The 19,110-nt window shown below is 61.6% G+C and overlaps 1 protein-coding gene across 3 annotated transcripts in view; it reads left to right on the top strand.

Moving 5' to 3' along the window:
• The window catches only part of NHEJ1 (non-homologous end joining factor 1), a 147,371-nt gene extending 137,589 nt beyond the window's left edge, over window positions 1–9,782 (top strand). For 2 of the 3 annotated variants that reach the window (XM_030579365.1, XM_030579366.1), the window contains exons 6-8: window positions 5,318–5,435; window positions 5,710–5,831; window positions 9,224–9,782. In XM_030579365.1, the coding sequence (XP_030435225.1) occupies window positions 5,318–5,435; window positions 5,710–5,831; window positions 9,224–9,304 (321 nt within the window). In that variant the 3' untranslated portion in view covers window positions 9,305–9,782. Of the gene's footprint in view, window positions 1–5,317; window positions 5,436–5,709; window positions 5,832–7,960; window positions 8,025–9,223 lie in introns of those variants that run through there. The other variant, XM_030579368.1, reaches the window with a different exon arrangement.
• Window positions 9,783–19,110: the final 9,328 nt, after the last annotated feature.

The following is a 19,110-nucleotide window of genomic DNA, read 5'->3' as shown; positions in this document are numbered from 1 at the left end:
AGGAGCACTAGCTGAGGGCCTAGCACAGGCTAGTGAAGCCCTCCTGAGGCCTGCAGTCGTCCTGGCTCCAGTTCCGTGAGGGTAGTGGTGGGCTGAGGCTGGCCTGCCTGTGGGGCAAGTGCTTGGCTGCCTGTCCTAGAGGCTCTGTGCTGCCCAGTGGCCGTGCCCAGGAGTGGCTCCAGGCACCAGCATGCCAAGTGCGTGCTTGGGGCGGCATGCCACGGGGGGCACTCTGCCGGTCGCTGGGAGGGCGGCAGGCAGGCTGCCTTTGGCGGCGTGCCTGTGGAGCGTCCGCTAGTCCCGCAGCTCTGGTGGACTTCCCGCAGGCGTGCCTGCAGAGGGTCCGCTGGTCTTGCGGCTTTGGTGGAGCCACGGGACCAGCGGACCCTCGGCAGGCACGCCTGCGGGAGGTCCGCCAGAGCCGCGGGACCGGCGCCCGGCAGAGCGCCCCCCGCGGCATGCTGCCGTGCTTGGGGCAGCGAAATGTTTACAGTTGCCCCTGGACGTGCCAGGAGCCGTTTCCCACACCCCTTGCCCATGTGACTGGGAACCTCCTGGGGCCCCTGGGCGCTGGTGGCAGCGGCTCCCCTCGGCTCCACAGCGAGCAGCCTCTCTGCTAGTGCAAGGGGGCTGCCATGCTCCAGCCGTCCTGGCCCCAGGCAGTGGGACTGAGACCAGCACCAGGCGAGCTCATCCAGCACCAGCCAAGGGGCCTGTCAGCAATGGCTGCTCCTCCCTGCCTTCCTTCCTCGAGCAGCCCAGGGAGCCGCCCCAGGCCGGGCCGGGAAGGAGGGGACGTCAGCACAGGCCCTTGCTGTGACTTGCCACGCACAGGCTGTGGACTCTGGCCTTGAGCAGATCCACGCCCCCCTCCAGCGCAGAGGAACTGGCCTTTATCTGTTACACTTTGTTCTCCCTGCTGTCTGGGTGTGGAGCAGGCAGGGCCGGCAGAGATTAGCCCGCAGACCTTTGACACACTCGCTGCAGGCAGGTTTATGGGTTTGCTTTGTGCTTGGGCTGGGGGGTAAAGTGCTCGCGCTGTGCCCCCTTCCGCACGCAGGGAGCCTGCTGCGTCTCCATCTGTGCAGTCTGGGCACAGCATCCATAGCAGAGAGCGCCCCATGAGCAGCGCCCCCTGCTGGGGGGCTGGGACTGATGTACGGGGGAGCTCCTGCCACAGCCAGTGCCCCCGCCCCGCTCCCCACAGCGCCCCCTGCTGGGAGAGGTGGGGCTGGCTCTCCTCACGGCCAGTGCCCCCGCAGCGCCCCCTGCTGGGAGAGGTGGGGCTGGCTCTCCTCACGGCCAGTGCCCCCGCCCCGCTCCCCGCAGCGCCCCCTGCTGGGAGAGGTGGGGCTGGCTCTCCTCACGGCCAGTGCCCCTGCCCCGCTCCCCACAGCGCCCCCTGCTGGGCATGAGGAGGAGGAGCTGGGGGTGACACAGTGAGAGCCTTGCCTGGGAATTTCCTTCCTTTGGGTAACTTTTCCCAGCCTCCCCTGTGGGCCGCAGAGCTGAGCTTGCTGCTGCTGGTCCCTGCACCTGCTGAGTGCCGTGCTGAGGTCTGCCCTGCTCTGCTAGGAGCTGCCTGGGCTGCTGCCATTCCTGCCCTGCAACCTCGGCCAAGTCCCTGTTGCCACTTGGGTGTGTTTAGCTAACGGCGCGGGGGCCTTTCCTCACTCGGGCTAGCTGCCTGGAGCCGCTGGGCCTATGGACTGGAGGCCAGCGGCCCCATCCACACTCACATGGGCCTGCGAGAGCAGCGCAGCTCTGGTGATTGAGCAGGGGAGTCTCTCCTGCCTTGTGGGAGGGGCTGAAGTGCTCCCCCAGGAGCCCTATGGTACTTGGCCAGGGCCACTCCTGTCCCCAGAGCCCCGGGATGGCAGCTCACTTCAGATGGAGGTAGAGATGTGGCAAGTGCTGTTTAGTTTCCTGTGGTCACGCTGCAACAGTCGCCTCCCGGCCCAGCGTGACGCTTGCGCCGCCTGGCGCAGTGCCGAGCTGGGGCCGGGCACGCACTCGAGCGAAAGAAGAAACCATTCAGGAAAAACAACCCGGGAACGGCATTTGCTTTGCAGCGGGATGGCAAATGTGGCCGTTCGGAAGTACTGGCTGCAGTGGGGAACAGAGCTGGTCATGATGCCAGGCAGCTGGTGGCAATGCCCAGCCTTTGTGAGGCCCACAGCCCCCCCTCACGTGAGCCCTCCTGAGTCCCCGGGGCACCTTTACCCAGGAAAGGGACCCTGTCTAGCAAACAAATGGGGCGGGGGGCGCTGCTGGTGCCAGAGAAGGGATGGGAGAGAAAGTGGGCCCAGCACAGATAGGTGCTTTCAGTGACTGCTGGCTCTGGGGTGTAGCATGGCACTGCCCTGGGAACATCGCAGCAAGCGGAAAGGGCAGGGGGCTCGTCTCGGTGTGCAGGTTCCAGCTGCTAGCTCCTCTGATGCCCTTGGAGGTGCAGGGGACGGAGTACTGGCCTTCCCAAGGCAGGTGCTGATCATGTGTCCTGGGATGGGATGTCACCTCAGCGCTGGCCACGGACTCCAGTTCCATTGGGGTTCAGCTAGCAGAGAGCTGGCCCATGCCCTGTTCTGTAGGCAGTGCCTGTGGGGGGTGCCCAGGACTGGGGGTGGCCTGGGCAATGCTGAGAGGCCCTGGCTTGGAGTGGGCTCTGGAGTTATGCAGAAGGGCTCTGAGCTGCCTCACCCTGTCTTCCCGCCTGCCCCCCATGCCAATGCTGCCCTGCGGCTGCTGGTGGGCTCAGCTTTGCGCCGTGCTGCAGGGTGCTCAGGAATCCCAGCCTCCTCCCTCTGCCTCAGGCAGAGTGGGGAGGGAACGGGGTGCCCAGCTAGAGGTTGGGGTCCCGTCTCTGCTCGCCCCTGCCTGGCTGAGACACGCCCCTTATCGCACAGGCGGCTGCCTGATTCAGAGCCTCAGTCGCTCCTGCAGGGGAAGCCGCAGCCCTTCCCATTAGATCGTATCAGCAGCATTTCATGAATGACTCTCAGCTCACAGAGCCCCAGGCATGGCCTCTGGAATCCTCTGCTGAATGGGACTCCAGCCCACAGGCTGGAGCAGGTGTGTGTGCACAGCTGGGGAGGAGCAGGGCTCTGCCAAATGCTGGAGCAGGCTTGTCCTGCCAGCTGCTCAGCCCCTGCGGGAGGAGCCCATTGCCCTAGCAGGGCCCAGATTGGCACCAAGCTGCCAGGCCAGCAGTGTCCCAGGGAGGCTGGAGATGGGTGCCCGGACACCTCTTTCACTCAGCAGTGCTCACTGGGCCAAGGCTGAGGTGGCTGTGTGCTGTGCCCCTGAACTAAGGAAGCTCCATGTTTTTCATCTGCACATGGCAAGCAGGGCGCCATCACATCTCCTCCCACAGGGCCAGGCTGGCCTTGTGGTCAAGGTGCTGGCCAGGGATCCAGGAAACCCAGGTTCAGCCCCTGGCTCTGCCAGAGACTCCCAGTGTGGCCTCGGCTCGTAATCCTGCCTCCTCACCTATCTCAGTTTAGACTGCAAGGTCCTTGGGGCAGGGAGGATCTCTCAGGCCTGGCAGTGTGGGTCCTGATGCTGGATGGTGCTGCTGCAACATCAAGAATAGTAGTGACACGGATCCAGGCCCCAGCAGGCCAGAGCCACCCAGGGTGCAGTGTGGGGCACTGAGAGACTGAAGTTAGCAGCTTATGCCTTGAGCCCAGTGTCCTGGCATTGGCCCTGGCCTCTCAGGAGCCCTCGCTGGCCTGAGCCCCACCCATGTGATCTGTCCCAGTCCCCATCGGCTGTGGGAGCAGCCCCTCATGCTGGAGCTGGGCTCTGGAGAGGGAGTGCCAGAGGGAAAGGGGGAGGTGCCACACAGGACAGGAGCCGGATTTGCCTTCTCTGTTCTCTGTGTTCCTACAGCAAAGGGGCAGGAACTTGGGGCCTATTTCTTGGCCACTAGATTGAGGGGGACAGTATGAGGCACCGGGTGGGCTGAGGCTGCCCCCAGCTGCAGTTGGCCAGGGGCCCCTGCAGTGCAGTGAACCCTGCTCCACTGAGGGGCAGAATGCAAAGCCAGGAGCCCACTTAGCCGCTGGCAGGCTGGCCCAGATGGCTTTGCACTTGCAGGGGTGGGGCCCCGCTCAGGAATGTGTTGGGCAGATGGGGTGATATGCTGGGGGAGCAGGCAGCGAGCTGCCCAATGGTGAGGACATATTCCAGTTAACCCCCCTGCACTCCCAGAAGAAGGATGAGATCGCCCTGGGGACCAGAGTTGTGTTATATATCAAACCTCCATCACATTGCTCAAGGCACTGGGATGGCAGCCTGCCAAGCTATGGGGCGGGGCTTGCTCTCCCCCATTGCAGTCACTGCTGACCCCACTGCCCTAGCATGGCGTAGGGGGCACTGTCCTGCAGGGGGTGAGGTCAGTAGGAGGCGCTCTGCCCTGGCAGTCAATGCTGGTCCCAGCATGGCACTAGGGACGTGTGCTGCAGGGGGTGGGGTGGGTCAGTAGGGGGGCTCTCCCCTGGTAGGCAGTACTGGCCCCAGCATGTCACTAGGGGGCGTTTTCTGCAGGGGGTGGGGTGGGTCAGTAGGGGGGCTCTCCCCTGGCAGGCAGTGCTGGTCCCAGCATAGTATTAGGGGGTGTGTGCTGCAGGAGTGGGGTGGGTCAGTAGGGGGTGCTCTCCCCGGCAGGAAGTGCTGGTCCTAGCATGGCACTAGGGGGTGCTGTGCTGCAGGGTGTTGGGTGGGGGTCAGTAGGTGGCGTTCTCCTGGCAGGTAGTGGCAAAGTAACATGCTGGGGGTGTTTCGGATAAGATGGAGCCGAGTGCCTGGGATCAGTGAAGTTCCCAGGTGGATATTGCCAGGAGCGGCGCCAGGGTTTTTGGTGCCCTAGGCGGGGGTCCTTCCGCACTCCTGGTCGTTGGCGGCAATTCTGCGGCAGGGGAGTCCTTCCACGGCTCCCGGTTGTTGGCAATTCGGCGGGGGAGTCCTTCCGCCACTCCCGGTCATTGGTGGCAATTCTACGGCGGGGGAGTCCTTCCGCGGCTCCCGGTCTTTGGGGCACTTTAGCAGCGGGTCCTGGAGCGAGTGAAGGACCCGCTGCAGAATTGCCGCCGAAGACTCAGAGAGCGAAGGACCCCCCGCTGCCAAATTGTCGCCAAGGGCGGCAAAATGCCGCCCCCCCCCAAATCCTAGCACGGTCGCCTAATTGGAAGTGCCGGCCCTGGGTATTGCTGCTCCTGCTAATTAACCCGAGCAGTCGGCAGCAGCAGCGTTGGGCTGAGCAGCAGGTGCTGGCACGGCACAGAGAGGGACTGACACTGCCTCTTGTCCCATTCAGAGTCTGCCTCAGCTGTGCGGTGCAGGGGACGGCCAGGCATTCACAAGTACCCTGCAGCATCTCTACACGGCCGTGGTCAGGCAGGAGGTGAGGGCAGCGCAGAAGCGGCACCACTCAGGTGAGCAACCTTCAACTGATGGAAATGTGTCCAGTGCAGCTTGTACCGGGGGCCCCTTCCCACAAGGGGGTTGGGGGGCACTGGGCATCGCCCCATCCCAATGGTCCTGGAGCTCCTGGCCTGGCAGGCAGGGAGGGTCTGGTCCCTGTAGCTAGGGGAGTCGGTATTGTATTGCTCCCCAGAGTCAGTGGGGGGCTGACATCCCTCTCCCCTAGCTGTTGGCCTCTCTGCTCCGTCACACACATCTGACTCCTGCCTTCTCTCTTTGGGGCAGGGGATGGCGAGACCACAGAGCTCACCTCGTCTCCGCAGCTGGACTCATTGGTCATGCTGGGCTCTCAGCAGGAAAAGGTTGAGCCACCCTCTGACTTGCCCCAGAGCCTGGGAGCCGCAGCGGTAAGTGCAGCTCCCAATCCTGCAGCCTCCTGAAAGACTGGTGTGAGAGACGTGACTGGTGACTGGCTGGGCCTGGAGGGATGCGGAGCAGCCTCCACCCTGCAGAGGTTCCACCAAGCGCCTGCAGTGACTGGGTTCTGCTCCGGAGCCCTCTGGTCCTGCCTCGATCTCTGACACAAGCCAATCTGCAGTGCGGACTCGCTGGCTCATAGGACTGAGTATGGGATGCAGGGCCTTTCCCCTCTGGCTGGCTTGGGGGGTGGAGAATGGGAGAGGCCCTTCCCATCCAGGGGGCGCTGGCTCTGATCCAGCCCAAGGGTAGGGGGCTGGCTGGCTCCGGGGGTGGGCAATGAGCCATGGGGCCTGTCCCCTCTAGGGGTGCCACTCCCATCTGGCCCCTGGGCGGGAACTGGCTGGCTCAGAGTACTGTGTACATGGAGCCTTTCTGGCCCTATTTGATCAAAGCTAATTCCCATCCAGTGGCTGTTTGTTACCTGGTGGGTCTCAGCCAAGTTCCTAATGGGACATGTCCAGTCTAAACACGCCCAGATTGGGTTGTGAACTGCCCCGGTGTGCAGCTCCAGAACTCCCAGCTCCCCAGGGCGCAGAGCGAGGTGACCCTGGCCCGGCTGCGGGCTCGTGCAGAGCCTCCAGCTCCAGTGCTGTACCAGCCAGCCCACTCCTGCAGCTCCAGGGGTCATCTTCCCCTTGCTCCGGCCAGGACGCACTGCAGTGGGACCTGCTGGAACTGCCCACAGAGGTGTTATAGAGACGCGGAGGAGTGGGGAGCAGACTGACCCACTGACAGGGGAGGGGAGGGGAGAGCGGGAAGGAGACTGACCCACTGACAGGGGAGGGGAGGGAGGAGCGGGGAGTAGTCTGACCCACTGACAGGAGGGGAGTGGGGAGCAGACTGACCCACTGACAGGGGAGGGGAGGAGGGAGTGGGGAGGAGACTGACCTGCTGACAGGGGAGGGGAGGAGGGAGTGGGGAACAGACTGACCCACTGAGGGGAGGAGAGGGGGGAACGGAGAGCAGACTGACCCACTGACAGGAGGGGAGTGGGGAGCAGACTGACCCACTGACAGGGGAGGGGAGGGGGGAGCAGGAAGGAGACTGACCCACTGACGGGAGGGGAGGGAGGAGTGGGGAGCAGACTGACCCAGTGACGAGGGAGGGGAGGGGGGAGTGGGGAACAGACTGACCCACTGACAGGGGAAGGGAGGGGGGAGCGGGGAGCAGACTGACCCACTGACAGGGGAGGGGAGGAGGGAGTGGGGAGGAGACTGACCTGCTGACAGGGGAGGGGAGGAGGGAGTGGGGAGCAGTCTGACCCACTGAGGGGAGGGGAGCAGACTAACCCATGGCTCACGGGAGGGGAGGGGGGAGCGGGGAGCAAACTGACCCACTGAAAGGGGAGGGGAGCAGATTGACCCATGGCTCACAGGAGGGGAGGGCGGAGCAGACTGACCCACTGACCCATGGCTCATGAGAGGGGGCTGCTGGGCTCTGTTCTCCCTACTAGAGCTCTGCCTTGGACTATTTTTTAATCCTGTTCCTGCCCTGCAATACCCACTCCCACTTGCCCTGCTCCCACATTGTTTCTTGCATTTTTATCCTCCTCCCACCCATAAAAACCTAAGATCCTGCAAGAGAGACAGATTCCCCCATGCTACTCAGAAAAACCATCACGGGGGTTAATACATTCTAAACAGAATTCAGACAATATTTACCACTAAAAGAATTAAACAAATCTTGCTTAAACCGCATAAAGATACTTTTCATAATAGACATCAAGTCTCTTTCTGTCCCTCGCTTAAATGTAAGTATTAAAACCTTTATTTTAAAAAAGGAAAAACTTGCTTTACTTTGCTGAAATTCTGTTTCTGACAAACTGCTGCTGTGTGTCTATCACACGGAACGTCAACACAAATTGCCCCACAGTTTTGCCTTAAAAGGTGCAGGTTTTTTAATGATTATAAAAAGTAAGTTGTTTTAAAAAAAACCTGGAAATCTTTAACCCACTTAAGTGCTGTTTTTAGAACTTTGAAACATCCCAGTCAAGTTATTTCTGTGTCAGGATTATTACTGCTTTTTGAAAAACATTGAACAGAAAAACTGCTTGCAGCACTGACAGGCAGCTGATACCACAGCGACCGTCTGCGCGTATGTGACGTCCCAGAACAACAAACCCTGTGAGTGATTCTCTGACCTAACCGGATCTGGAGCCAGGGAGATAAACAGGTGTAGGAAAGAAAGTTTAAACAAAATAATTAGCAATGCTCTGAATAGGCCAATCTTGGTGAACTGATGAGAGATTTAGTGACTTCCCGCAAATTCTCGCAGTCTGGTTTTTTGCCTGCCCCATCCTGCCTGCAACAAAGCACGTCACCCACTCGCACCATCATGGCAGCAGGTGCTGCAGGAGCCCAGTCCCCGTGCAGGGCTCTGCTCCCTACTCCCCTTCTGTGAGAATGGTGTTGGCTGCTCCCTCTTCCTCCTCCTCTACCCAAAAACGCCTCTGGCCCCTGCAGGGTGGGGCAAGAACTCTGCCCGCCTCCTACAGCATCTCTGATCGCTCCTTTTCCCCAGGAGGCGGAGCAGCAGGGCAGGCAGCCACTCAAAAAGGTTTTCCCTTGGGCAAGGCTGGAAACTGCTGGGGCTGGAGCTTCTTGTGTGAGGGTGGCTGGGCTCCAGCAGGGACAGAGTGCTGTGCTGGCGGCACGGATGCTGGGGGGTGCATCCCAGCAGGGCAGGGCCAGGCCCCAGGGAGGAGGCGTCTGTCACTCACAACTTTCCTGTGTGTCGTTTGCACACGGCTGTGAGCCAGTTGTGGGGGGGGGGGGAGCACTGGGACTGGGAGCCCCTCACTGTCTCTGGGGTGGTGACTGGGCTAGGCAGTGTTTTTCCATCAAACCCGCACTTTTAATTGGAAACAAACGGCCTTCACCACCTGCCCTGACCTGCAGAGTGGCACTGCTGTGTCCATCCCAGCTGGGTAGGTGCCGGGAGCTACAGGCTGGGAAGTGCTTTGGGATGTAGGGGCTAGACTTATAGTGCAGTGCTCCTGTTTTGTGCATGCGTGCACGCACATGGACATACGGGTGCCCAGAGATGTGGTTTCACACACACGCACGCAGACACACACGGATGCACACCCAGACAGACATGCACTGGGCTGCTGGAACACTTTGTACAGTGGGGGGCTATTGACCCAAACTGCCAACGCTGAATATGATGGAAACCACTTCAAACTAGGGGGTACGGCAGCCCCCCAGTGCCCCTAGTTTCAGCACTATGGACACGCACACCGATGCGCACACAGCCTCACACACAGACCTGGCCCGCGGGAGCGTCCCCGTCGCTTTGACAGAGGTTCCTTTGGTTCCAGACTCCCTCCTCTCCGGCCCAGAGAGCCCGGCTGCTCGTGTCCAAGGCCAAGAGGAAGAAGGCAAAGGGGCTCTTCGGCTGATGCTCCGCTGTCCGTCCCCCTTGCCGTGGGGAGGGGTCTGGCCCCAGGCATTCATTGCTCACCGTGGCAGCTTCAGGACACCAGCACAGAACCTTGAATCCCTGACGCAGTATCTGGAAGGGCCAATCAGGGCTCCCACTCCAGACAGCGCGTGGGGCCCTCTCCCCCCATGGCAGATCCTGCTGAAGGAGGTTCGTTCAGCCCCTTCTCACTTCACCTGTGGGCACTAGATGCTGGGAAGTTTCTGGTGCTTCCCATGGCCAGGCTTCTCCACTAGCAAAGCCAGTGTGGCAGGTGTCTCCTCTCCCCACACTGGCCTGGCTTTCCTGCCCAGCCCTTACCCTGCCCCGCAGCTGTGGGACTGCCCCTTTCTGTGCTCTGCAGGGCTGAGAACATGGATGAGGGGGGCAGGTTCCTGTTTTTTCGACGGGTGGCTCCACACTTGCTTTTTTGCAATAAAGGCCCCTCTCTGCCCGAGGACGCTGTGTCTGGCTGGGGGTGGGGCCAGCTCTGGCTTCTCCCATTTGGTCTTGCCAGGTACCCCATAGGAGCAGTTTCAGTCCCAGCCCCTTGTAGGGGCACACGGAAGCCTTGGCCCTTCTCTCCAGCCTGTCCCCTTCACAGCCTCTGCCCCCGCAGCTGGTCCCCTACCCTCCCGGAAGGTTCTGCTCAGCCAGGAGCCACATAAGCTGCCAACCAGGAGGCCGAGGGCAACACCTGAAATGGAGCCAATTGCAACCTCCCTCATCTTCCAGCTGGAGGCATGGCCTGTGGAGACTACAGCTCCCAGCATGCCCTGCTCCAGCGTAATCACCACAGGGGGCCGATGGCACCCGCCAGGTGCTCCTGGGGTTGCAGTTCTGCACTGAAGGCGAGGCGGCCATGGGCTGGGCAGTGGCTGTAGGGTGCCAGTTCCTGAGATAACAGGCTTTGGGATCCATGCCCAGTGGTGCCAGCCAGGCTGAGTGCAGAACTGGGCAGAGGGCCTCGGTGCCAACCAGCCCTGTCCTGAGGCAGGGAAATCTTGGATTTCTTCTTTTCTGGGAGTGGCTGGAGCCCCATCAAAGCCTTGACCCAGTCAGCGGGGAGCCAGCCCTGCCCGATGGGCGCCCAGCCTAGGAGGGGTGCTTCAAAGCAGCTTCCGAAGGGTTAACTGATGTTGAAGGAAGGGTTAATGGCAGGTTGCTTAGCCCATGCAGGGCCTGAGAGCAGCTTGCCTCCTTACCATGCTGCCCCCTCTGCAAGGTTCTTAGAGCCTCCCCTCAGCACTAGCTCGTGTGTGCAGCCTGTCCCTTACCCTGGCTTCGTCTCACCCCCACCGCAGAAGTGCCCTGCTGGCTATCCGGCCACCCACCCGTCACTTTTCTCCTTCTGGCAGCGTTTCACCGTCTCCCTTCTCCATCCTCAGCTCCTTTCCTGGCTTCACAGGCCAGGGCCTGCACTAGGATCCTGCTCCCCATCCCAATGCCCACAAGCCATGCTGTGGGCCCTGGGGATGCCCTGTGGAGATCAGGCTGGGGCCAGCAGTTCCTTGGCAGGGCAGCCAGGCATGGCACTGCCATTATTTCCCCCGGGCCCAGGGGGTGGGTGTGGGGGATGGTCTCTGGCAGAGCTGAGTCCAAGGTGGGGGCAGGGCTGCTCTGGGCTGGGCTGGCTGCAGCACGTTTCTTGTCGCGGGGGGAAAAGCATCCCGCAGAGGGAGAGCACTCGTGTGTGTGGAAGGGACTGAATGGCCCTTCGCTGGGCCCGGAGCACGTGCAGGGAGTATTTCCTCTCCAAGCATGGACATTGCAGGGCGGGAAGGGGAAGCTGCAGGAAGCCTCCCACCACAGTACGCTAGCACCCACCTTCTGCTTGCACCGCCAGTGCTGACCCCTGGAGCAGCAGGCCACCCCCAGGGACATGGCAGGGTTACAGGGCATGGTGGGGTGTGGTGGGGCATGATGGCGTGGGAGCATACGGCAGGGTGCGGGCTGCATGAGGAGGGGGTAGCCTGGTGGAATGGGAGATGTGATGAGGGGTTGCACAGTATGTGGGGGGTGCATGGCAAAGGGGGCACAGAGCAAGGGGACAGGGCTGGCAGAAGGATCCTGGGGTGCATCCCCCATGTCATCCTGGGCTGATAGTGATTCCCCAATATCTGCCCTGGGTCAGTAACGGATGAGACTGTGTCCCAGCACTAGGGGGCGCTGCTGCACAGCAGCATTGAATCTGCGGGCAAGGGGCACTACCCCACCCCTCCCCTTCACCTGGGCCAACCCTTCATGTCTGGGATGGGGGGCCCAGCCTCAGTCTTATGCATCCTGGGCACAGCCTCTGGGGACAACTTCCCTCAGGAGCCTGAACCAGCAGGGCTCTCTGCGCACCCTCCCTGCCTGGGGAGTGAGCACCAAGGCCCCAGCTGGGCACCAAAGCCAGGAATCCTGCCCTTCCTTGCCATGGGGCCGGGCTGGAGAGCAGGATCGGGGCCCCAGCTGCTCAGCCAGAACCTGTTGGACCCTACCCTGCCTCCCCTACCATGCCTACCCTGCGCTCCCCACAGACTGGCTGCTGCAGCCTGTCCTGCTCCTCGCCTAGCCAGCATGTCATCTCCTCCCCACCCTGTGCCTAGGCCAGCTGGAGGTGTGTGGGTCTGGGGTGCAGGGGGGCATCTATTCCTATTCCCCAGGCCAGGGGAAGCATTCAGCCTTCAGGGCGCCTAGGCTGATGTGGGAGGTCTGAGCACAGATGCACTCGTTACCTGTGGGGAGGGAGGTCATATTCCTCTGTGGGGATCCAGGAAAATGCAGCTCCTGGAGCTGGGCGGGTGGCTGGCTGCTTCCCTTCCCCAAATCGTTACCTGGGGACTGGGGCTGCCACAGGATCCTTGGGAAGCTGAGCACTTATGGGTCAGCGTACAGCACCCACCGCCCTTGTGTTCTGGAAGATGGAGCAGGAGCAGGGCTTGCTGGGACTCGAGGGTGTCCTCAGTCCAGAGTTTTTATGGCTCTGGTGGCTCTGCCGGTGCCCCTCTCTTGGGACCTGCAGCCCCTGCTAGCCCAGCCCTGGGCTTCCCCTCCCCCATAGCCTCTAACTCTTGCTTCCTTGTCATGGAAGTGCCTGTTTCAGCTGCCGTGGGACGGGGGCAGCAGGTGAGTGGCGGTTTTGCCTTCTTTAAAAGCCTGAGCCTAGCGCACCCACATCCCCATTCTGTGCAGTCACCAACTGACTCAGGCCACTCGCTGTGTGATGGTTTCTCCGGAATGAGGAAGAGACTTTTGGCCTGGGGGGGTGGTGGGGAGAGTACAGCCTTTTCTCCTCCCACTTTGGGGCAGAGAGGACTTAAAAATTGGGAGAAGGGTAGTTGAATACCTCAGTCCCAACTCCCATCACCCAGCCAGGATCAGCCAGCTTCTTAGCTTAGTGCTTCTGCAGGGAAGGTCAGCTGTGACATCGTTAATGCTGCTGCTGTTTGAAGTGTCATCATTAGGCTCCAGTGTAAACCTGATCAGTGGGGACAGGGAGAGTTCGTGTCCCTCTGTGCCTGTCTCCTATTCAGAAGGTTTTCCTGTGACTGCAAAGGTGGGAGGTTCAGTGCAAATCCGCGCTGGGGGCCCTGCAGGGCTCCCTGGAGCACAGCAGAGTGACCTCATTGATCGCTGAGGTGGAGGCTGATTCCCATTGCAGGATGCTCCTGCGGCCGTGCCAGGCGTCTCCCCGGGCCCTTGCTACATGGTGCCTGGATTTCCAGTGATAGTGCTGCTTATTCCCATGTGGGACATGGATCCAGGCCTGGGGGCGGGCGGGAGGGAGCTGGCCACCGGCCACTCCCTGGGATGCGTTCACAGGGCAGCCAGTGCGAGACAGGAGTTTGGCCAGGCTGGGACCTCGTGAATTTCAGCCCTGCCTGGGGGAAGACTCCTCTGATTGGCCGCTCTCCTTGCTTCCCCTCCCCCTGGGGAAGGGCAGCCAATTAGAGTTGCTGCTCTTTGCCTCGCCCCTTCCCCAGGAGCTAGGGTAATTTTTAAGTAGGGGAGGGGGCGCTAAAGAGCAGCTGAGGGCGGCTCCTGGTCCCTCTCCTGTGAGCAATGGGTGGCTGTGCTCCCCCCATCGCTTGTCCTGGTGACCGGGGAGGAGGGTGCAGAGCCCCTGGAGCTGCAGGAGCAGAGGTGGGGCTCAGGGGGCAGAATGAATTGCTGGGCTGGAGAGAGGCCCGTGTGGAGCTCTGCTGTCTGGCAGCCATGAGAGCCTTCGCAGCGGGCCAGGGGCAGCTCGCTCTGCATTCGGGGGTGTTGGCAGCGCTGGGCTGCCCAGCCTGTGCTGGGGGGTGGGCTTCAAACAGCAAAAGGCCCCCAAAACACACCAGAGAATTGAGCTTCGCCCTCAGCTCTGCCGGTGCCCCACGCTCCTGACCTGCAGCCCCTCGCTTTCCCAGCTCTGGGCTCCCCCGTGGCTCTGCCAGTGCCCCTCACTCCCGACCTGCAGCCCCCTGCTATCCACCCTGGGCTTCCCCCAGAGCTCTGCCAGTGCCCCTCAGTCCCCAGCTAGCCCAGCCCTTGTGCCAGTCTCAGTGAAATTCTTGTGATATACCCAGGTTGGAACAAGATCCCCAAATTTCCACTGACTGGTGACCTCAGCAACAGGGTTCTCCCTCACATCTCTCCACCCCAGGCTTTTCTGCTGTCTGTGCAGCATGGCAGGCACCGGGGTGAGAGGCTTGGGGTGTTTGTGCACCAGCAGGCGAGTGGGGCAGGTTGGGTGCGGTGCAACAGGGATCCCACAGGGCCCTGCCTGAGCCAGGCTGCTCTCTTCAGCCTATTAAACAATCCACAGCAGTCCGGCACAAACAAGGGAGCCAAACAAATGGGCTGCGAAATCACCTGTGGGGCAGGGAGACCCAGAGCTCAGCTGCGCTCTGCAGTCTGCAGCATGATTCAGCGCTGTGTCTTAGCAGGAATCTCCTGCAGGGAAGAGGGGAGCAGGAGATGGGGGGGCTTTCACCATCCCCCCCCCCGGACATCCAGAGTGAGTGCTGCTCCCAGGAGAAATCCCAGCCCCAGGGGGCCTGGCCCCAACGGGGACCCTGCTGGGCTGGGTCAGTGGCAGGCTTCCAGGGGGTAGGGGTCATGGCCCATAGCCATGGGGCAGCCTGTGTGGCTGGGATCTCTCCCCAGGACCCGGCTCGGTTCAGGCTTTCAGTGAGTTAAAGGCTCAGCCTCCATCATTTGAGTCCACAAATATTAGTTTCCGCAGGGTTTAATGAAGCCGTTATGCAGGGCATGGCCCCGCGCCCCAGCCCGTGGCTTTGACAACTGCTCTGTAGCCTCGATTAAAGGGACCTTTCAGTCGCTTTCAAGTATTTTTAGAAAAGGGGTTGGGGCGGGGGGGAACCCCAGGCCAGCCGGGAGAGGAAAATCCCGAGCTGGCCTGGTACAAAACTAAGGAAATAGCACCACCTAGACTGCAGCTCCCTCCCTGGCTCAGCCGGCATGTCGCTGGGCCTTCTCTGCTCTGCGCCTCACTCCTGCTCCCGCTCTGCAAGGTCTGGGGCCACGGGGCTCCGGCAGCCCCGGTCCAACCCTGGGGGGTTTCCTGCTCTGCTCAGTGCCAGGTGCCAAAGTACTACTGGGGAGGGTCATGCTATAAATAACATGATCTCAAAGCACCTTCTTTGGGGTCAGCACCCCCTTGTACAGAGGGGAAACTGAGGCACAGAAAGAGGCAGAACTTGCCCAAAGTCACTCAACAAATCAGCACTGGGAATAGACTCAGGAGTCCTGGTTCCCACCTCACTGGCCCACCAGTGGTTAGGGAAACAGCCCAGGCTCTTTGGGGGACATTCCCCCGCCTCCCCAGAACTTTGCTCCCTCCTTCCCTGTGGGTGACAGCAGGGTCTGCCTGTCCCCCAAGTGCCATCTGTGCCCCCACACTTTGAAGTGGGGGGGCTTGTTTTGTGCCGCTCTTTGTGTGCTTCTGCCCTTCTCGCACAGAGCACAGGGATGAATCCAGAGCAGGAGGGGGTATCCCTAGCCTCCAGCCCCATGGGCAAGGGATTCCCCTGCCTCCTGTGCCCCCGCCCATGTTGGACTGTGGTGTGGTTTGTTTGGTCCAGGTAGCAGAGATAAGCCCTCATGTGTCCAGCACAGGGGGGTGAGCACGTCACCCTCTGCGGGGTGACCAGATGTCCTGGTTTTATAGGGACAGTCACAATTTTTGAGTCTTTTTCTTATATAGGCTCCTATTACCCCCCCCCACCCCGTCCCAATTTTTCACATTTGCTGTCTGGTTGCTCTCTCTTTCCTCTCCCCCCCCCCATGGGGGCTAGGGGCGTGAGAGTGGGCAGGCAAAGCAGAGACCCTGCGATGCTGTTGGGAGTGGGGAGAGTCCCCTGTGCCCAGCTCACTGCCCTGCCCCACGTCCCCCAGAGAGCGCTGGCCTGGAGCCAGTGACAACCCCAGGGGTTCGCGTCTGCACTTCCCCTTCGCCAGGCCCAGCGCCTACAACCTGGTCTCCGGAGCTGAGTCGGGTCCAGCTCCTAACGCCCCCCCCCCGCCCATGGGGCTTTCACTCAGTGATGCCCCCTCCCTGAGGCTGCCCCCTGCTGGCCCATGGGAGGGGGACCCAGTGAGGCACAGGGCAGGGGGGCTGCTGCTCTCCATCAGGCCTGGGTTATTAACAAGTGTGATGGATTCGCTTTCCCTCTCCTGTGCATGCTCCGGCCCTGGCCCCAGCCGCCCGAGTGCTGGGGCTGAGAGCAGAGCAGGGCCTGCCGTGCCCCAGAGCTCAGGGCCAGGGCCCTGGCGGGAGGTGACACAGATGAGGGACTTTCCTGCATGCTCGGGGGTTCCTGCCCTTTGAGCCATCCCGTGGCATCCCTGCTGTCTTCATTAGTGATTGTGAGGTGAGGTTTGTTCCTCTGCACCTGCCCCCTTCCCAGCTCTGGAGCAGCCTTGCTGTTAGGGGTGTTAACAGTAGGGCTTATGGGGGCCCCATTGGGCTGGGTGCTACACAGGTCCTAACCGAGATCAGGGCCCCATCGGGCTGGGTGCTGAATCATAGAATACCAGGGTTGGAAGGGACCTCAGGAGGTATCTGGTCCAACCCCTGCTCAAAGCAGGACCAGCCCCCAGACAATTTTGCCCCAGATCTCTAAATGGCCCCCTCAAGGATTGAACTTGCACCCCTGGGTTTATCAGGCCAAGGCTCAAACCACTGAGCCATCCCTCCCTGCCAAACAGACCCCAACCGAGATCAAGGTCCCATTGTGCCGGATGCTGCCCAGACCCCAACTGAGATCAGGGCCCTGTCATGCCGGGTGCTGCACAGACCCTGACCGAGATCAAGGCCCCGTTGGGCCGGACGCTACACAGACCCTGACCGAGGTCAGGGCCCCGTCATGCCGGGCGCTGCACAGACCCCAACTGAGATCAGGGCCCCATCATGCCGGAGTGCTGCACAGACCATGACCGAGATCAGGGCCCCGTCGTGCCAGGTGCTGTACAGACCTCGACCAGGATCAAGGCCCCGTTGGGCTGGGCGCTGCACAGACCCCGACCGAGATCAGGGCCCTGTCATGCTGGGCACTGCACAGACCCTGACAGATCAGGGCCCTTGGACCCCCACGTGGTCTCCTCAGTCCCAGCCCAGTGCCTAGCTGCCAGCTGAGCCCCTCAACCCTCCCTCCCAGCTCTGATGGTGTGAGGCACTCCATGAGATGCTGATGGGCTGTGGAGAGTGGGTTGAGGGGCCCAGCAAGGCAGGGGGCTGTACTCACTTGCTGGTTGTTTGTTAGTGATCCAGATGGTCTGGGGCGCCCGTGGATGGGGGTGAGCTACAGCACTCACCCGGACTAATGGTGCTTCGTGGCATCGGATGCCCACAGGTCAGGCAGAGGCCTCCAGGGCTCCCCCTCTCTGCAGCAACCCCAGTGGTAGTTGTGGGATCTAAACAGATCTGTGACCAAGTGACACAGAGTCATGAGTGGAGGGGGATGTACGTCGGTGTTGTGGTGCTGCAGGGTGCGGGGGGGAACGTATGTGGGTGTCATGGCACTGGTAGGGGAGCGTCGGTGGGCTTTGTGATGCCTGTGGGTGGTGGGCATATGTAGACATTGTGTGTGAGCTGGGTTGGGGGGCGTACCTGGATGTCGTGGCACCGCAAATGGGGTTGGGGGTGTACGTGGGCATCATGGTGCCACAAGTGGGGTTGGGGGGCGTACATGGGTGTCGTGGCGCCGTGAGCAGTGTTGGGGGGTGTTGGGCATTGTGGCACCACAAGCGGGGTTGGGGGGTGTACCTGGGTGTCGTGGCACTGTGAGCAGGGTTGAGGGGCATATGTGGATGTTGTGGTACCGCAAGTGGGGTTGGGGGGCATACCTGGGCCTTGTGGCACTGTGAGTGGGGTTGGGGGGCATGATCGTGGCACCATGAGCGGGGTTGGGCACATGTGGGTGTCGTGGTGCCATGAGCGGGGTTGGGGGGCATACCTGGGCATCGTGGCACCACTAGTGGGGTTGGGGGCATACCCAGGTGGGCATCGGGGTTGGCGACATACCTGGGTGTTGTGGCGCCGTGAGCGGTGTTGGGGGAGTACTTGGGCATCATGGCACAGTGAGTGGGGTTGGGCAATGTACCTGGGCATCGTGGCACCGTGAGCAGGGTTGGGGGCATACGTGAGCGTCGTGGCGCCGTGAGGGAAGTTGGTGGACATACCTGGACGTCGTGGTGCTGTGAGTGGGATTGGTGACGTACCTGGGTGTTGTGGCACCATGAGCAGGGTTGAGGGGCGTACGTGGGCATTGTGGCACCACAAGTAGGGTTGGTGGACATACCTGGGTGTTGTGGTGCCGCGAGCGGGGTTGGTGGATGTACCTGGGCGTCGTGGCACCATGAGAGGGGTTGGTGGACATACCTGGGCGTTGTGGTGCCGTGAGCGGGGTTGGTGGATGTACCTGGGCGTCGTGGCACCACGAGAGGGGTTGGTGGACATACCTGGGCGCTATGGCAATGCGAGCAGGGTTGGGGGATGTTGGTGGGCCTTGTGGCACCACGAGCGGGGTTGGCGGTGTACCTGGGCGTTGTGGCGCCGTGAGTGGTGTTGAGGGGCGTACCTGGGCATGCTGGGAGTGGGTTATCCACCAGCTGGAGAAGGTGTCTCTGGGCTGGAGGGGAGAGATCACGGCTGATGCTGCATAAGGCCTGTGCAGAGTGGCCAGGCCGGAACAGTCGAGGGCCGATCTAGACCAGTCTACTGTCCCTGCCCAGTCCCCAGCCCAGCCCAGCACTCCCCACATTGCCCTGCCACGAAGCCCTGGAGAGGTGGGTGGAGTGGGATGAGGTCCCTGTCATGCTCCTTAATGGCCTGGAAAATGCCTCCCAAGCAGCCCCGAGCCCTCCCCTCTGTCTGTGCCAAGCTCCCAGGAGCCCATCCCTGAGGGGTCCCTGCCAGGGAGATGCAGGGGGGTAACTGGGGAGCTGAGAGGTGTCACCTGGTGCTTTTCTGTGTGGCACTATGGGGGAGCAGCATTAGCCCCTTGGTTGGCAGAGCTCATGGAGGCCATGGCGTGTTGGTTAATAAGCGGCTGCTGATTCTTGGTGCACAGCTGGCGGCCCTGGTCCTGCTTCCCCGAGGGGACGGGCACCAGAGAGTGGGAAGGAGCGGCCTTGGGAGCTGGCAGTGCCAGCCCCTCTGGAAATCTGGCCCCAGGCCTCTCAAGCTGGGCATCTCAACTCAGTGGGTGCTTCTGGCTGCGTCCGTGGGCTTGAGGTCCCCAGAATGAGCCCCACTGGCTGCTCCCCTGCAGCATGGTGCCCCCAGGGCCAGTGTGG

The sequence above is a fragment of the Gopherus evgoodei genome, chromosome 11 (assembly GCF_007399415.2).
Source record: "Gopherus evgoodei ecotype Sinaloan lineage chromosome 11, rGopEvg1_v1.p, whole genome shotgun sequence".
In the NCBI taxonomy this organism is placed as follows: domain Eukaryota; kingdom Metazoa; phylum Chordata; order Testudines; family Testudinidae; genus Gopherus; species Gopherus evgoodei.
This window is presented reverse-complemented; position numbering and strand designations above follow the sequence as displayed.